We start from the raw sequence: 19,877 nt of genomic DNA, 5'->3' as shown, positions 1-19,877 counted from the left end.
TAAATGTTATTTGCAGTTAACAATTTTCTTTTTTCTTTATTACAATATTTATGGCAAGACTAGGTATATATATACATATACAAGAATTGCTCGTTTAAAGGTATAAGAATTTACTAATAGAGGACCATTTCCATAAATCAGATACATTTCTACATAGCTGGCAGGTTCTGTCGGAGTTGCTTAAGTCGTCAACATGTGAAAATATACTCGTAGATGTAGGCAAATAATGCGACTTGTCCGGTCTTCCGCAAAGAGACGCGTAACCGCCGCCCATGAATTATGAAAAAGCAATTAGACTATATTCCGAGGAAAACTGGACAAAATTACTAGAACTGTCTGATCCTGAATTAGTTACTGTTATGATAATCAACATTGTGACCAAAGTTACAGAAAAATGTACTCGAATAACATCAAACAGGTAAACAAATTAAGCAGCCATGGATCACGTCAGGTCTCTTACGATGCATGGGATTCCGTGATACTCTTCATCGACGACACAAAAAATTACCCCAGGGCTTAGAATTAACAAAAATATACAAACGTTATAAGGGTGAATATACGCTATTTGATTTTTTTGTGTCCTTAAAGCAAATGTACTCTGTTTGATTCAATATCAATAATTTATCTATTTGACACTATCAATTAATCTGTAATGATGAGGGCCAGAAGATTATTCTATTTTCTTTTAATTTATAAGCACCAGAGGAAAATGTGTTACCAGAGGAGTGACACCATTGGCAGAGTGGCACAAATTAAGGCAGGAAAGTGACAAGCCATTGATTATTAGCTAATAAATGGGACTAATATTAAATAAAACATATAATAAACGGTAGTATTTGTATTTTTAAATCAAAATTTTACTTTTCAAATACATCAACTGGCTTCGGAAACTTGTAGAATACTCTGTTACCCTTCATACATATATTTGGCACCGGTAAAACGGTCAAGATCTGTTCCCATTTAACATCAGACGTATCTTTTCATTAATTTTGAAAAGAGTACCGTCTTTACTAGAGATCTTTAAAAGAGTAACCCTGATCTCTACTTCATCTTCATCAAAATCTGAGGACCATACGCCAGCATACCTATATTTTTTATTGTTAATATAATTATATAATTTTGTCAGCGGCCCGTTTACATGTCACGCTTTTTTTGTAATCTTTCTTCCCTTGTTTGTCTCTTTTTAACATTCGCCATTATGTTTGATCATACCCGACTCTCTAGAACAATTAAAATTATGTCTAATTAATGAATTGTCACAAATAAAACAAAAGCTGATTGCAATTTTGAAAATTTAAGTAAGTCACGACCACAATTTTAAAGAATCCAACAACACCTCACCTGACAAAATCCGTCCAGCCGTTTGGGCTGTAGAGCTTGCTAAAGATATGGGCATAGTGGATTTGCCACATATATACATACATACATATACAATAAAAACATCATATATTAACATAAAAAAAATAGTCACTTCACTGGTGCTTTTGTATACCTCTAGCACAAAATATGCCAGAGAAGTGACGCCAGAAAAGTGACATAATTGCACATAACCTACAAAAATTACAACTCTTACTTTTCTGATCACTGTTTAACTTAATACATGAAATCTAAACACTATAAATATTTCATTGGGCAGATAAAAATTTTTGTAACGATAAAATACAAAATGATATACATACCAAAGGAAATACTCAAACGACTGGCAAAACCACGCTGTCCTACGGTGAATCGCAAACTGACACAATATTATTGGAGTCTTGCTCAACATCGTTAGCTTTCTTCTAAATTCACACTGTTGGTATGCGTGTAGTTAAAGTCAAAAACATACCTTCGCGGTTTTAAATCAAATTTTACTTCTTTTAATTTCGCCAGATGAAGTGACATAGTTGTAACAGGACATGAGTATAACTTATTTTTTTTTACATTATTAAATATTTTTAATATGTATTTTGATAAAATATGTTTCGATGTTTATACAAGCATATGATCGTATTTAAAAATAAACATAATTGCATACGTATTTTGAGTTTTTAGTGATAAAATCATTATATTGTAGTAACGGGGAGGCCAGAGGAGTATACATTTATACCTTTTTTTAACAATTATTGCTATAAATTTAACAATTACCGTAAATAGGCTATGTGGGCCAAAAACAAGAACACATTATGTATTGTTTAAGTTAAGGGAAACGATGATATAATAATTTTAACTCAATTTTTTTCAATGAACCATTGTTATTCAAATAGCGTATATTCACCCATAAGAACTGCTCTCATAATTTGCTACATAAGTAAAAGAACGACCGTGACCAAAGTGAATTACAATTAAATAGATCCAACATAAAAAAACAATAAAACATCATTATAAGAGTATGTGGTATTCAGACAACAACAATAAAGAGGTCATTAATGATCTATATCAGATTAAAAATACGGCACAGCAGTCAGCCAATATATAAATATATATATATATATATATATATATATATATATATATATATATATATATATATATATATATATATATATATATAGCCAACTTGTGGCGAATATCCTAAACAAAATAAAAGTTACTCAAGATACTTTAGCGCAAATTTACAAATCCTCCTTAACTTTAACTAACTCATTTTTTTATTGCATACTGATGATATAGAAATAAAAAAAAATCATCATTATCATCGTGGGACGGGATATCTGCAATATTTATAAAAAAAGTGATGTTTTGTGCACACTAACGTGTCATATGTGCAATCTCTGTTTTTCTCTGGAAATATTTCCAAAACAATTAAAAAAATCAACAGTAATACCTATATTTTTAAAGCAGGTGACAAAGGCAGGCTTACAAATTATCGCCCCATCTCACAACTTTCAACTTTTGCTAAAATATTAGAGAAACTCATAAATGTTCGACTTAAAGCGTTCTTAGAGAAGTATAACATTTTATCGAACAACCAATATGGGTTTAGATGTAACTCAGGCTCTAGACAATGGTTCCAAATGTTGGGTATCTTTCTCGATTTATCTATGATATGATACCGTCTCAATACCTCTTTATTTGGTAAAGTTGGAGTGTATTCATATCCGCATACTCCCTTACCACTTTTAAAAGTTTATCTTTCTGAAGATACCAAAGCGTAATACTTGGGAATTATCATAGCGCAAAAGAACTTGTTAAATTTGGCGTTTCTCAAGGTTCTGACCTCGGCTCTACCTTATTTTTAATTTATGTCTATTGTCTTTGTAGGATTAAACTATACAATACTAAAATTATAACCTTTACTGACGATACGGTTTTGGAATAGTTGGAAAGAAGTATACAATACTGCAGAAATAAGTATTAATGAAATATCCAAGCTACTTCACAGAAACTTACTTAAATCTCAACAAAATGAAATATTTACAATTTTCAATAGATAATAGTAACCTACCAAATGGCAATCTAAATCTAAAATAACATACACAGGACAGAATTTTTGACACAATAAAGGAAACAATCAAAAGAATATCTCTTATATTGTACAACGAAGGTATAGTATTTTTTTTACGTCATAGCGGGCAACTGAGTTAGTGGTTGGCCTGATGGTAAACGATCACCACATTGATCAACATTCGCAGAGTCTCAGAACTCAGAGAATGCGCTGCCCGCTTTTATGGGATAAGGGATTAGGAAAGGATTGATGACTGGAATGAAGGAATGGACTGGGAAGGAAATAGGGCTCCGGCTCCCCCACTCACCGTACGAAACACAATAGCAAGTTATTATTTCACGCCGGTTTTCTGTGGGGGTGTGGTACTTCCCCGTTGCAAGCTGGCCCAATTCGTGTCGAAGTCGAGCACGACTCCGACAAACAAAAATAATGAAATAATATATAGTTACAACAGTGGCTGAATCATAAAACAGAATTATCACTTACATGTTTAGCAGAAAGAGACATTTTAATGTTGACATTAGTAGCATTGTAAACCTACATCAATGTCGTCGTAACTACTAAGAATAGTGATATAACTGTGATAGTTGTTGAAAATATATTAGGTACATTTTAAAAACTACGAAACCAAGATTATAGAGATATTTAAAATGCGTTCCAATATAAGTTTTCTAATAAAATTTTCAACGATACTCAATACGAATAACGCATGCGTCCCGCTGAACCACTACAAAAATCGATAAACTATATTCTATACTCAGTGTTTATATGTATAAGCAGAGAATAACTATACAAATAAATAAATACTATAATTACTAACTATATAAATGTTGTACGCAATTTTACTCTGACATTTTTGTAATAGCGCTAGAAAGTAACAAATGATACATACCTCAATTGAACAGAAAATTGCATCGCACATTATATAAAGCACACAAAAAAATATTTCGCAAAATTAGCTTTACCATAGCATTGACGTTATTAAAATATTATTTACTTTCACAATTTAACTCATTGAATATGACGTTAACATAAAAAACGAAGAATTTGTAAGTATTTGTAAAATATATATAACTCACCATTTTACAGCTCCTTTATTTATTCACAGTTTAATTGCAAACTTAAATTACGGGCAAAATATGTGTTTAAAAAATTAAGCATAGGTGAATTTCACAACACAAGTGGTCACAAATAAAGGCACGGTGTAACTGTTTTTTGAGCTTGCAACATATACGTACTGCATTTGCTTGGCAAGTGAAAATCAATAATAGAGAATACTGCATTGCAAACTACCAATAGGGTGGCTCTGCAGGAGTTCCCCCATGCATTGTATGTATCGATTTACAGAATTATAAAACAAAACTATTTATTTCGATGTAATCTAAAAACATTACATCGAAATAAATATACAGTGCAATATATTATGATTTTAAATATAGTATTAGTAAGGTTAAGGAAGTCATATAAGTTTCTAATAAAATATAACCATATGAAAATCACTCATAGAAAAAATATATAAATGACATTTTATGAATTCATTTTAAATAAGGTAGCTAATGACTTTATTTTTAATAAGAAAATCTTTTACACCTTAACTTTCATTTATAACCGCGATATCTTTCGTGATTTGTAGGTATTATTAACCTAAAATTATGACAAAACAGTTTTTGCAGGTTTCCATAGATGGCGTTCTTATCATTTGCAAATGTCTTCTTACACTTGTGATTTTGCGTATTCGTGCATATGTAAAATAGTGCAATATATTAATTTGAAAATTACAGAATTAATCATATTTTTTTCGTACTGGGTTGTATGAAATACAGTTACTAGTGGTTCATGCACAGATGTCATACATAAAAACTTCTAATCCACATGCACTATTAACCTAATTAATGTATTATTATTGAATTATAAGCAGTGTAACTAACACATAATTCTTTATTATTTTATATTTTTTAATATATTTTATTTTACATCAATAAGGTGGACATGCAATTAGATATCACCTATATGTCAGATATTTTAGAGCTATTTATTTAAGAGAATAATCCTATTCAAAATACAACTCATGCAATGTTAACTTAGTTAAAACTAGTTTTACTTCCAACAATCAAGAACGGGTATAAATCAACCAAAAATTGTTCAAGATCTGGAATCTAGATCACAAAAAAAAAAATCATGTATAAAAACCTTTTTTAAACAAATGAGTGTTTAAGCAAATATGTTCATCTACATTTCAGTGGTTTTCACAAATGGATAACAAAAACAATATGTTAAAGTGAAAAATTAAAAAAAAAATCATCAATGCATATGTATTTCATAAGAGATCTAAGATTTTATCGAATACCATAAATTATGAAATCACCTTTAATTTATGCTAATAGTATCTGTTTGCCCAATTTTGTTTTTCTTTTTAAATGAGTTATTTAAAAAGAAAAACAAATTTACATTAATACCAAAGAGCACCTTGTGGCGAGGAGTCGGGGAGCAGCGATCCCACAGACCTTTATGCTTTGAGGAATTTCGCCTGTCCTCATATCTAATTTATCCTAAACAAGCTGGCTGGAGAGGCAGCCTGTCACCTGTTGAGGACAGGATCCTACCTATGACTTGTCTTAACCTACCGGACAAAATGGATTTGAATATAGTAAATTAATAAACAAGCAGGTGGTGAGGACCTCTGACTTAAAATCAATAAGTGGAATAATAAATCTGACTTAAAATCAATAAACAAGTGTACAGGAAATTAATTGATTTGTATCGATTTGTATAAGGTGTGTGTCCCCATATTCGGAACAAATAATATTGGCTGAGTTTCTAATCTTCTAAATTTGTATGCGTGTAGCAGGCAATCTCTGATTCTCTGAACTGTTTCTGAAATTTGTTTTATCAATAGAAAACCACTTTATTTTATATCTACTTAAAAATAATATGGTATTTATTTTTAAACATTCAGTCATTTTTTATTCTGTTTTAACTGGGGCGAAACTGAATGTGAATTATGGAGGCAAAAGTTGATTTAACTACTTCAATTTCACATTATAAACCCATTCATAGTATGGTTAATACAAGATACTACCCTTGATTTGTAGTTAATTCAAAAAACATTTAACACAAATATACTATGCAGGAACCGCTACCCAAGCAAACCAAGCCGTTATTCAATATTAACAAAAACAAAATATAGCTTAACAGCTATAATTTTTGATGGTCGATTGATAAGTCATCGACTATCAAAAATTATATAGAAACAATATATTTACTAACAACATTATAACGCAGGCAAATTAATAAGACGCTTATGAAGAATTCATTAACATTTTTAGTCGTATTCTACATTTTTACAGCATACAAACTTGTATATTTTTACCTTTGCCGCGGAGTTGTTCATGTTGTTTGTTTTTTTTTTCACTCAAGTCACATTGATCTAGAAATACAGGAATTATTTTCAAAACTAACACTGTGTAATAAGTTAATAAAAAATAAATAAGGCAACATAACCAAGAAACTAGAGGGCAACCGTGTAAGACCGAAATACAAATTCCCAATGACATAATATGTCAAAATGCTTTAAACGGACACAGATCATCATTTTTTTTTTAAGATTACGAGACTTGATTACAAGACCATTAAGCCAAGTCTTATTTTTGATAACAAATTTCTTTAATTTTATGTACTTTCACGTATTTGCTGCAATAACTTATTTTTTCCCTAGATCGTTACAACAGTATTTTTAATGTATTTATATAACGCTCTATAACACTTTTTGTTTTTTAACAAATCACAACGGCGGGAGGTATAAGTGGTACCTTCTATTCTTCTATTATTTCACTTGCCAATACTAGTGAATGTAAATGTAAACATATGGTTTTGAAATTTAAAGAAAATATGGTTCACGTCACCGATTTTGTTAATTACAAAAGGTGCATAAATTACTTCTTATTATATTCAGTCTTGCAAGGTGTGCGGGTATTTGTGGTGGCCAAATCGCAATTTGTTGATTGTGGTGATAAACTTACGGCTAGCTATATCCAGCTCATGATACCAAAGTCTCTTCCGTAAATTCTCTTGTTTATTTCCATACCATTTTCCTTTAAATTTCTGATCCTCTTTCCAGAATACTAACCACATACTATTTAAGGAGACATTTACATCGTAATAATAATTGGTCATAGGGACATGCACTACATTTCTGACATCAAGAATAGAAATAACTTTGTGTGAGGGAACCCACATAAAGGCGATTTTAGTTCCTTTATTATAAACGCCATACTAAATTTAATACAAAAGATAATATAATTTGTTTTAAAATTTAGATTCACAAGTTTCAGACTATTTATATGATTTAAATAGTCTGTTAAGAAAAGAAAATATTTACAATTATTTACACTACTAATCAATTTTAAAGCTTCAAAAACGGCATATGCCTCTGATGTTAAAATAGAACTCTGTTGATGTAGAATAAAGCTTTGAGCAATACTCTTTTGGCGATCATAGACTGCACTTTTAACATAGTAGTACATTTTAACATATCAGTACCTTTACTACCATCAGTATAGACCATATAATAGTCTTTGTTCTCTTCTAAGAATGCTAGAAAGTCAGAATTGTTATCAATTGGCTTAGATAAAATTGCAATAGAATGTGTAATACTTTTATATGAATGAGTGTAATAAGACCGGTGTGATTATTTTTTGATATTTGAATAATGTGATTGTATTTCTAGGAAAATCCAGCACAAAGTTAGAGATTTCAGAAGATTTCAGAAGAGACCTTTCAGAAGATCATAAGGTCAATGTACCATCTGCTCTAATGAAATGAGGTATGAGTCTGTTTATAACTTTGAAATTATTTGATGATAATAGTTTTGAACAATATCTTTCTGCAAGCTTAATTCGTCTCAATATCAATAGCATAATATTTGTTTCAACCTCCATGACCCTTATTGGAGTCCCATTGCCCCCTACATCATCCTCAAAGCCTTGTTCTGTATTACATCTAATTTATGGGTATGAGAATAAGCCAATAAACTGTAGTCAAAATGACTTCTTACATATAAAACTGAAGTATTTTGAGATCAGCACCCCATGAAATACCTGCTAGACATATCAAAATGTTAATACCTCTTTGTGCATTTCTAGATATATACTTAATATGTTTTTCAAATGAAAGCTTGTGATCAATTATGATACGTAATAATTTGTGTGATAACTATATACTGATGCGCTTGGGTTAACAACCCCATTAAAAACAACATCAATTAATGGCAAGTCCTTACCAAACATCATGGTACTGCTTTTAGCAGCATTTATTTTTAGATTTAATCAGTGTTCATAGTAATTACTGCCTTAAACCAATGTTAACTTTTCTATTGGCTGTTGTTAAATTCACATTTGAACTGTACAATACTAAATCATCTGCAAACTGAAGTATATTCACATTTTTAATATTAACATATCTCACAAGTATACAAATTATATAATAAAGGTGATAATGTTACACCCTGCGTAGTACCCTTTGACACAAGTCTGGTTCCATGTAAGATATTGTTATACCTGACATATAATATTCTATTATTAAGAAAATTATAGATCCTTTTTCACAATTGTCCAGGTACACCGGCATTCGTCGCAAACGAATTCTAACAAGCACCAGTGGCCCCTTCACTTGTGTGGCTTGACGGAACACAGTGGGGTTTTAGTCCATAGGAATCCGGCATAACCCACAACCCCTTCCCGGGTTCCGTGGGTATCTATGCAAGATTTTTCCACTATAAAAAAAGGTTCACCAGCAATACCTAAAACCTGCACTAATATGCCAGGATCTACACTATCAAATGGGCCTTGAACATTTAGAAATGCTCACTGTTTGTAATTTCTTTTCTTTTGCATCTTTCAGATCACATAAAAGAGAAATGAAGCAGTCAGAACAACTTCCTCCACTAAATCCAAATTGAACATGAGGGATGATGCTATTAGATTCCAAATACCAGTCCAGGCGAGATTTAACCATGTTTTCAAATATCTTTCCAAGACATGATGATATTGAAATTGGGCGATGGGAACTACCCTGTTCAGGTGATTTATCTGGGTTTAAGTATAGGTAAGACACATTGAGTATTTCATTTCATTTCAACTTAGTATTAACTTTTCATACCAGAGATTATTAAGAACATTTAAAAATAAATTTTGTATGGATTCAGGTAGATGCATATCAATTAATATGGAAAATCATCTAAACTAGGCCTAGTATTTCTCCTAGATTGTAAACTCATTCAGAATTCGGACTAAGAAAAAGGATCTAACAAAAACTGTGATTGGGGATTTTCATTATTAATATAAAAATAGTTGTCAAATGAATCCCGGGTAGTCAAATTGATGTTATCTGATAACTTATCCAGTAGTGGTTGTACAAATTCTTTATAACTTATTACCAGTTCTGATCTTCTTAAACCTTTTAATCAGGTTCCACATTTCACTAATTGAAATATTTCTATTAAATATATTAAAGAAACTTTTCCAATCAATTCTGTTTTGCTCCTTATTACTCCATTTTTTTTGAAGCATACATTTTTTTATAATCAATATAATTACGAATGGTTGGATCATGTCTGTACAGTTTCAATGCTGCATAAGATGTAATAACAGCGTGTTTGCATAGACTGTTCCAACATGGAGCTGGTGTTCTACTTCTGAACTTAGACCTAGTGATTCTTAGAACTACAATTTGTTAGAGTTTATCAAGTCGATTACAAAACTTCTCATAGGATTTCATTAGGTTCTCTGCACTATCATGTCTTGGAAGACTGAATAAGAAGCTTCTGTATAGTTAGTTCAATCTGTTTTATCATATAAAAATTTGACAACCTGCTCATTTATTGTGTGTCTTTCAATGCACATAGCTATGATTGTGATGGTTGAATAATGGTAACTACCCATTGGATCATAATTTAAAATGTATAAATCATATTCATCCATGATGTTGACAAATTTTTAATAAGAACATCATTAATTAATGAAGAAGTTATTAGAGCATTATCGTTTTATTGCCTATTTGGACCACTGTATGTACCAGGGCATCACTGTTTCCAATTATTTGTGATTTTATATCCTGAATATTTTCAGAATTTGATACAGGCTTAATATTTACAGATTTATTTACAGGTTTGGGCAAAATATTTATATAATTTACAGGATTGCCGCTTGATGGCAGAAGAGGGAAGTCAGTACTTTCTTTTGTCATAGCAACACTAGCATAGACACTAGCATAGGTTATTTTATTTTTCTTCTCTAAAATATTACTCATTTTAATAGGACATACTTTAGAAATAGCTAAATGAGATCATTAACCTGCACTCATATAAAGAATTGCAGTTGCAATTCACGCAGCAAATCTCATCTGGTCTATTACATTCTTTATATGAGTGATCGCCTGGACAGATTGAACAACGCTATTTGCAGTTACATATCTTTGCAGAATGAATAAATTAAAACATCATGAACATTGTTGAAGAGGGTGAACATAGTCAAAAATTCAACAAACTAAAAGAGGTAATGAATTTGTCAGAAATGTGATACTAACAGCCTGTGTTCCTATTAACTCATGACCTACTTTTTCCAGAAATCTAATCTAAACTGCAATAATTTCATATTTGGAAGTTAATTTTGTGAACATTTGTTATATAAATATAAATGCGACAAATTAGATGACAAATCTAATTATACCAGTTTTTCAATTTGGGCTGCTGGGATATATGCTTTTATATCATATCTATCCAGAAATTTGTTGTTGTTTAGAAAAATATTGGCCGTGTTGTGCTGTTTGAAGACCACAACTATTTTATTGGGGCTAATACGTCTCAGTGCCTCCACACCTTTAATATTAAAAAAATAAATGATTGAAATAAATGGGACTTTTATTTACTATTTTTTCCTGTAAGTTTTTGCTTTCGACGAGAACCTTATATTCTGTCTTTATATTATTCTCCTAATAAAGCCTTTTATAATTAGGCTTACAAACAGGTAGAAAAGAGGAGTCACTCCGACTAAAGCCGCCAGTATCAGAAATATTTCGAAGATCTTCAGATTGTTGTGGTCTCTTCTTAGAGATGGGCGGGATATTGTCGCCCCCCTCGTTTCCATCCATATTTATTATCAATACGCTCTATTCATTTATACTATTTTTTAAAAATAACATATATTTGTTTTAATTTTATTAAAATTTGAATCAAAATGATGAACCGCACTTTTTCAAATTTTCGCCAGAATTCCCCACAGATCATCCATAGATTTGATTCGACTTTGTTATCGATGTCTACTTTACTTATGATTATTATCGATTTTTCTACTTATTTACCTTTAAGCGAAAAATTTACGGTACATTAAGTTATTTGTATGTATATTATCTGAATTTTAGAAACGGTTAAAATGATTTTCATAAAATTAAATATTTTTCCGGTGCGATGAATCGATCTAGTAAGAATTTATTTTTAAAATTGGTAAGCTACAGTTACTATTTTAAAACAATTTGTAGAGGCGTATGGTCTGCAATGAACCTTATGCCTCTCTAAATGTTCATGGGCGGTGGTAGCGCTTACCATCAGGCGTCCAACCAGTTCCATTGCCGACTGTGGTAAGCGCTAGCACAACCCATGATGCACCCTTTGGAGAGGTGTAAGGTAGATTGCAGACCTTACGCCTCTTCAAATGGATTGCCGACTTCAAATTGGATAGGGATTAGGAAAGGAATGACGACAGGATTTAAAGAAAGGACTGGGATGGATTAGGAAAAGGATATGAGCCTCCGGCTTCCCCACTCACCGAACGAAACACAGCAGTATGCAATTTCATGCCGGTATTCTGTGTCAATGCGGTACTTCCCCGGTGCGAGCTGGCCGTCATCGTAGTTAATTTTATATTGGCATCGAATAATTATGATATTACGTCGTCGCATTATGTCAATCTATTTAATACTAAATAGGCACGTAATATTTTACTATGCATATTTTAATAGAAACCACATTTTAAAACATATAGCATTTAGTCTAAAGCATAAAAAAGGATGTTTGTATTTTTACATAATGGGTTGTTATATTAAAGAATATTGCAAGTTAAAAAATATGTTCACATTAAGTATTTTTTAACTATATACCAAAAAATACCTTATCTTTGACAGAAGATATTATAATTTGGTATTGGAAATATATTAGATATCGTTTAATTATTTAAAATCCTTTTTTCGTTTTATAAGATACTGCCATCTACTAAGTAGTAAATACACTAGTAGTGCAATATTTTATAAATTACTTCCACAACTGCGACGCTTCTTGTGCTAACTTCACACAGTGTCGGCCAAATTTAATCGGCAATCGTGCGTATCGTACGTCTGTGGCTTGCGTCCCAAATTTAGTCGATTTGTCGTATTGTTTAGATGGTCTGTGCATAGGTACTAGCCTATGTTCATTGCCTCGTTTACTCTTTGGTCATTTACTGTATTGTCAATTTTTATTTTGTCAGCCATGTTATTGCTGTAGAAGTATTTTTTGTGGTTCAGTAACTATTCATTTTCTTGCATAAAAAAGTTATCAACGTGTTTCAAACGTAGTGAACATATTTACTTAAGTGATCATATTATTGTGAACATGAGTTAAGGCTGAATTTTGTGATATTCTGCTTTGTTCAAAGATGCTTCAACACTTTTTAGTTGAGACAGTTTTAAAAATAAATTCTGGTTCATTAAGATACTCTTTTTGGATTGCAATTAATCTCAATCGTGAGAACTCTTACGTTACTATGTGTTAATGTTTACTATTTACGTACTAGTTTAAAAGTCAACATGGAAATTTTACTTATTTTATGTATTATTCCTGTTAGTTTTGCTTACGATAAAGGTAAATATCGGCTGAAATTTGAGTGTTTTTTTAAATTTATGTATTATTGCTCAATAAATATCGGTTTTTAGCATCTTTCTATGGTGCCAGTTACATTTCATACCCACTACAAGAAGCAAAAGGGGCAACAGATATAAGTTTTAGGTTTCGAACACATTTATCAGATGCCCTACTTCTTCTCGCCGCTGGAAAAACAGATTATTGCATGGTAAGTTAATAATGTATAATATTTAATTCTTAATTTTTTTTTAGTTGTGTCTATTTTTTGTCAACAAATGATATGTTATTGCTCAATGTTTTACTTTCTTTTACATTTAAACATACCTATTAGTACAACTTTTTATATATAAGTTGATTTCTAAATATATAGATAACAAATATATCAAATTATTTTATAATTTTACAGAGCTCTTTGACCTTTATTTTTGGTATCTATTCTATAATTTATTTTACACTCTTAGATTCGCCTTGAGAGTGGAAGACTAAAGTTGCACATAAATTTGGGTGCTGGAGAAAGTGAGCTATCTTCTCCAAAGGGCTTTCATTTAAATGATACCCAGTGGCATCATGTTAGCATCATAAGAAGAGAAGCCAATCTCACCCTAAAGGTAGGAAATATTAATCCCATTGTGTGTCTTTAAAAAGTTAAAAAAAAACCTCACAAGACCTATTTTATATATTTTATTCTATTTATGCTTAGTTTAGTAAGTATTTTGATTTTGTGAGTTCAGTCACTTTTATATTTTACTTATTATGGATCATAATTAAATTTATTCTACACTACACTATTAAAATAGAAAAATTGTTTGCCGCTACTTGGGGATTTCTTGTGGATTTCATTCATTGGGCAACATTGTTAAATCCCCCTTGAATTGACTTAAATAAAAATATTTTAATTGTATTAATAAATATTCTAATAATAACTAGTTGATCAATTATGTTAACATTTTCCAATTTAACACAGTGTTAATTAGATTTTATTCACATTCATTCAATTTATAACTACTTCCAAGCTAAAAGCATTTGAAATATATACCACTTAAATACACTAAATTAATAATATCATACATGTAAATAAATAAAAAAATTACCTGAAAACAATACTATTACAAAAGACAAACCACACGGTACACATTTCCATTGCAACACAAAGCATTATAGAGTTGATTACTTAGATAGATGCTGCAGCATAATATGGAGCAAGAATTAATTGATTTCATATGCAGAACAAAGTATATGTGCACTGGCTTGTCACTTGTCAGAAGTTTAATATGCTCAGTTATAACAATAATTCTAGAGGTATGAATAAAATATATATTGAATTAATGAAATAGATGATGATTGGATATAGCGCGCCAAGGGGAAATTGCGCGTATAGAGTCAGTCGATTAAAAGATAAAAAATAAAAAACGTGTTAAAAAAGTTAAAATATCAAACATTTTTTATTGTAATATGGGTCCGTGCGAAACAATCATTGAAGAAAGATGACCAAAAAGGCGCCAAATCAAAATTACGTAGGTATACATATGAGTCTAGTTAACTGACGTTAATTGTTTCGTTGAAACGTTTTTGTTTAATAATTTTATAATGCAATATTTAATTTGTGTTACACAAATTCTGTATTTACTTATACTCAACTCGGCATTAAATTCTACCTATAAACAAAAAATCACTTCTTTTCCCGCCCTTAGAGTAGATTTTTTCCAAATTTACGCGGGATTAATATCGAGGTAACATAATCCTTACAAAAAAAAAAAAATATTCCAGCTATTCTTTAAAAAGTTATGCATGGTCACATATCCTCTTTCGTTTGCATTGTCACAAAAAATAAAACACATTTAAAATTTTATTATTCTTTCAATATCTTTAAATTTAGGTACATAATATTATTAAATCGATAAACACAAAAAATCGCTTCACTATTTTAAATAGGTTGCACGTTACATATACGGTGTAAAAATTACGTGTTACTTCTGATCACTTTTAAACAATATAGAACAAGCTGCTTTAACAATTGACTAGATAAATTGAGCGATTTGTTGAAAACTGTTCATTTAACTTAGTACTGAAAAATAGCTTTGTTGAAAAATTATAATCTGTTTAATTGCCGATTTGTTGCAACGCTCGCTTAAATCACAAGCTCATTATCACCTTTATCGAATCACAATTAGTAGAGGTATATTCCTGAACATTCTTTTTGTTCTGGTGATTACAAATGCTATTGGTAAACATAAACTCTCTTAGTTAAACGAAGAAATCAAGAAGAAAAGTATTTAAAGTACTTATTCTTTAAGAACATCTGATACATTTAACGTATTTTAACGTAAAATGAAAAATTGACTTTATAGACACAAACGTTTAAATTCATCATAAGAAATAAATTCACATTTCCATGATATGTAATGAATGTCTGACTTGTCGAAAAACCATTCTCATCGATGTCGTATTTTAACTGTAACGTTCCAGTGTTAGCAGAATGATTTTTATATCACGATATAGTGTCAAAGGTATTTTAAACAAACATAAAATTGCAATCAATAAACACACGTTCCGACATCAAAGCACTCGTGATCAAAGGCGCAAAGTGCGAATTTTCATCGTCCCATAGTTTACGTGTACAGCACTTAGCAAACAACTGCCATAACTAAATAAAATACTTCATAAAACGTTTCGTGATTGCAATTAATATTCTTCACATGAAAGCGTTATCCCCGCTCGGAGGACACACTATGGTTCGTTTTAAACGTGGTAAGGCGAACAGATTAATGTAAATGAGGCACGAGGGTTCAGATAATAAGAGTATCGGTTTCTTTCAGTTAAATATGCACATAACTTTTTGTGATTCCGTAAAGTGGGTCTTGTGACAAGTATGGCGTACTTCGAATGTGCTGCATATGATTACATCATGATAAATCAGTCTACATGCATGTAAATCGATAAGTGTTGCGTGCTTCCCATGTTAAATTTAAACTTATATATTACAGCATTTCACATTTGACTATTTTTGTCCATAATAGTATTTTTATTTCTCTAACATCCTGCAAAAGTCGATTTTATTTACCTCTACTTCCTATCCTAAATCACGAATGACGAACCATTGTTGATTTTGAGTTCTTGCTATACGCCATGGCGACCTTGCCGGGGCGCGGGCCTGGTTACCATTGACGTCGAAGATCGTCATGTCGAGTGGACATTGCATATCGACAGTCAGTTTGTTGAATTCGATTGGAGTAGAACTCAAAGATTGCTCATTGTTATAGTTGTCGCATAAAAATTAAAAAGTAAAGAAGGAATAAACCAAAGTATGTGTGTATCCATCCAGCTCATCCTTTAATATTTAACTTTTAAAGTAGGTTATCCTATATCATTATTATTTTTCTCATTTATGGATACGATTTTGATCCTCAGTAATACATTTTTCTGAATCGAAACTCCTTATTTACAATGTCCAATTCAAAAACAAAGTGCGTATGTCCGAGCGAGCGTCGGAAATGGCCGGTTGGTAAACATTACAAAGGCGAAATCCGCACCTTTTTTTTAAAATAAAAATAGTTGACCATTATTGGAAATGTAATCCCATGTTACCTACGTACGTAACACCTACAAATGTAATAATAGGATTTTCGGATTATTGAGAGAAACGAGTGAAAGGGGAACCTATTTAATAAATAAACTTGTACCGACTTACCTATTCCGCTTTCCGGTTCATATAGATTCCGTTCAAATTATTTTTGCAATGTAATTGCATTGGCTGTAATTTAGTATTTTCCCCGGGAAACTTGATCTTTCACTGTGGACTCGGTATTAAATAAATTTTCATACAAAATTTAATAATCGAGAGAATAGTTGGGAGAATAATAAACAAGGAACTACGTAAATATTGAAAACTTATATTAGCAATATCCAGTTTCGTCTAGCTGAAATCTATACTTTGCAAAAAGCACAACGGCTGAGTGTTTTCTACATTATTTACTTGATAAACGTATGTTGAGTCACGCAACTGAAGCGCCTGATTATGCCATTGACATCGTTTATTATTTTTAGGTCGACGACAGTACAGTGAAGAAGAGATTGCCAGGACGATTCTTTGAACTAAATATACATTTTGGTGTATTTCTCGGTGGTCAAGGAGATTTCTCTGAGTTGTTCCTTGGTCACATGGAGAATTTTCGCGGTTGTATGGAAGATGTAGGTTCAACGTACTTAAAATTTTGTCAAATTGTTATCCCTTTTTATTAAATATATCGCGTCTTATTTTGTATATTATATTTAAATTCGTCAGGTATTTTATAATGGCGTGAAAATATTAGAAAAAGCGCGAAGCCGTAGTGCTTCAGTGCAGCTCGAAGGTGTGACCTGGAACTGTGCGCCAGAATTCGACGCCGATTTAAACTCTGATATAAGCTTCGTCGATGAAGGAGCATATATGATCCTTCCTAAAATAAACTCTAGAGCGGGAGGCAGGTGAGTTTCGTTCAATGGGAAACGGTTTAGAGGATTATTTGCTAACGTGGTTACGCATTAGAAACATCTGGTCTATCAGATAGATAACGTTATTGATTGGATTTGTTTACTAGGTGGCAAATCGAATTCAAGACGATTACGCCGAATGCTGTAATCCTGTACAATCCGGGCGGTGGCCGAGGATCTGACTTCTTAGCTGTAGAAATTTTAGAGGGGATTGTTCGTGTGAAAATGGCGCGCGGACAAATAGCGCACACCGTGAGGGTGAACGATGGACAGTGGCATAAGCTGCATCTCCTATTTAACCCTTCCTTGATTGAGGTAAGTCCATTAAAATAATTGTTAATTATCATCAGTATTTTTTTAGACACAATTTAATCACTTTCTGCGAAAAAAAGTTTTGAAAGAATATTTGGCGTTAAGATCACTTAAATGATTATAATCAATTTACATTTTGCATATTGTCAACCGTAAAGCTTCAGGTTGCCTGTAGACTTTTCGTTTTCCAATCATATTCCGTGAAAAGGCTTACTGCGATTCCCGGAAACCATTGGTGCACTCCATAATAAAAATAACAACCGAACCGAACCGAATTTTTATATCTTTTTTGGTGCTATGTTTAATTAACTTTTCCATTTTACGCAAAGTTAAATATTTACTTTTCGGTCGTGTGAAATCCAGGTTCTGTTTTATTTTCATAGTTCGATATTTATGTTGGGATGCATTTGTTGTTAGAGAAAACTGTTTATTGTAAACAAGCGAAATGAATTGTAAATAAATAACATCTCTAAAATAATGAATGCGTATAATCGAATCGAAAATAAGTATTTGATAAATGTTCAAATCAAACTATTGTCTATTGTATTCGAGATATTAATAAATAATATGATATTGGTATACAACACAATTTCTCCGTCACAAAACTAATGCGGCTTTGAATGTCAGCTAGATATCCGCATAATGTAAAATGCAATGCAGCATTTGCCTTTAAAATCGGAGGTACGAAGCTATCCCCGGCTTTAGACAGCTATTGTCTACCTATTCTTGAACGTTTGATAACAATCTTTTGTGAGGGGATAGCCGTGCGGTATAACTGCAACTTTATTATAATGAAAAGCATACCTTTTCGTTTCGATTGATGTATTCGTATTGATCAATCTGCGACATCCATTTAAAATGACATCTACAAAATTATACCCTAATTACGATGGTTTTGTTTAGAAACCGAATATATCCCTACATCAATTGCGTGATTAAAGTACATTGATTTTCAATTATGTTATTGAGCAGTCTCGTTTATGCAAATACCAAACTACCGCAATTAATGTAGAAATAAATTTTCATGATTTGGCAGGCCCTTTCATAAGCCGATGAATGTAATTCATGGTCATTATCCGACGCAATTAGCTTTTATGTGCGATTAATTTTAAATTTGCGAACCACGAAGCAAGCGTTTGATGCACATCTCTGTGTGAATAGGTATAACGTTATACGGTAATTGCAGCCTTCGAGCTCAAAGGCTGTGTTGAGATCCGTCTTGGCAGCAGCGATTAATGTAATATAATTGGCTCCACTAATAAACAGTCTTATCCTGTGTGAACTAGTTACTGATTTATCTGTTACACTCTCGTTGCGTTTGCAATTCAATATTTAATATCAACTGAGAGTATCTTATTAGTATTTATAAAAACTTGAAAGAATTTAGTCTTCAAATCGAAGTTAGTACTATGTATAAAATAGAATTCTACTGATTCAGTAAATGTGTTCATCAAGCAAAGAATCCATCCATCCATCCATTCAGCCCCAAGTAAATCCACTGCTGGACATAGGCCTCCCCCAAAATGTGCCACAATTTTCGGTCTTTGTCTTTGTTCATCCATCTGCGTCTAGCTATTCTAACTATATCAAAGAATATTATGATATAAGTGTTAGAATAATTTACATAAAATAGGTCTACTTCAATTTACGAGTACCTACTGTGAAACTAAGGACTGTTTTTTTTTAACAGTGTTTATCACCGCATGGGCTTGTATTATTGTTTTATTAAGCACTTACGTAAATTATTTTTGAATACATAACTTACATAATCTCATATAA

The 19,877-nt window shown here is 31.6% G+C and overlaps 2 protein-coding genes and 1 long non-coding RNA gene across 10 annotated transcripts in view; 2 read left to right on the top strand and 1 right to left on the bottom strand.

Annotated features, from left to right (window-relative positions):
- The window catches only part of LOC119835410 (chromatin complexes subunit BAP18-like), a 27,231-nt gene extending 20,268 nt beyond the window's left edge, over window positions 1-6,963 (bottom strand). The window contains exon 1 of one of the 2 annotated variants that reach the window (XM_038360187.1): window positions 6,798-6,963. In XM_038360187.1, the coding sequence (XP_038216115.1) occupies window positions 6,798-6,818 (21 nt within the window). In that variant the 5' untranslated portion in view covers window positions 6,819-6,963. Of the gene's footprint in view, window positions 1-4,506; window positions 4,632-6,797 lie in introns of those variants that run through there. The other variant, XM_038360188.1, reaches the window with a different exon arrangement.
- Window positions 6,964-7,102: 139 nt separating this feature from the next.
- LOC119835412 lies at window positions 7,103-11,334 on the top strand. Of its 7 annotated transcripts, none has more exons than XR_005288049.1 (6): window positions 7,103-7,232; window positions 8,154-8,249; window positions 9,041-9,209; window positions 9,326-9,529; window positions 10,904-10,977; window positions 11,048-11,334. It is a non-coding gene; the product is annotated as an uncharacterized LOC119835412 (long non-coding RNA). The 7 variants fall into 7 exon arrangements; XR_005288051.1 differs by lacking the exon at window positions 7,103-7,232 and adding an exon at window positions 7,257-7,388; XR_005288047.1 differs by lacking the exon at window positions 7,103-7,232 and adding an exon at window positions 7,258-7,485 and having other exon boundaries at window positions 10,621-10,977.
- Window positions 11,335-12,794: 1,460 nt separating this feature from the next.
- Window positions 12,795-19,877, top strand: part of LOC119835568 (chondroitin sulfate proteoglycan 4) — a 29,710-nt gene continuing 22,627 nt past the window's right edge. The window contains exons 1-6 of the mRNA XM_038360475.1: window positions 12,795-13,316; window positions 13,388-13,524; window positions 13,778-13,924; window positions 17,361-17,504; window positions 17,599-17,780; window positions 17,894-18,101. Coding sequence (XP_038216403.1) covers window positions 13,262-13,316; window positions 13,388-13,524; window positions 13,778-13,924; window positions 17,361-17,504; window positions 17,599-17,780; window positions 17,894-18,101 — 873 coding nt within the window. The 5' untranslated portion in view covers window positions 12,795-13,261. The remainder of the gene's footprint in view (window positions 13,317-13,387; window positions 13,525-13,777; window positions 13,925-17,360; window positions 17,505-17,598; window positions 17,781-17,893; window positions 18,102-19,877) is intronic.

This window comes from Zerene cesonia, chromosome Z, assembly GCF_012273895.1.
Source record: "Zerene cesonia ecotype Mississippi chromosome Z, Zerene_cesonia_1.1, whole genome shotgun sequence".
NCBI lineage: Eukaryota > Metazoa > Arthropoda > Insecta > Lepidoptera > Pieridae > Zerene > Zerene cesonia.
This window is presented reverse-complemented; position numbering and strand designations above follow the sequence as displayed.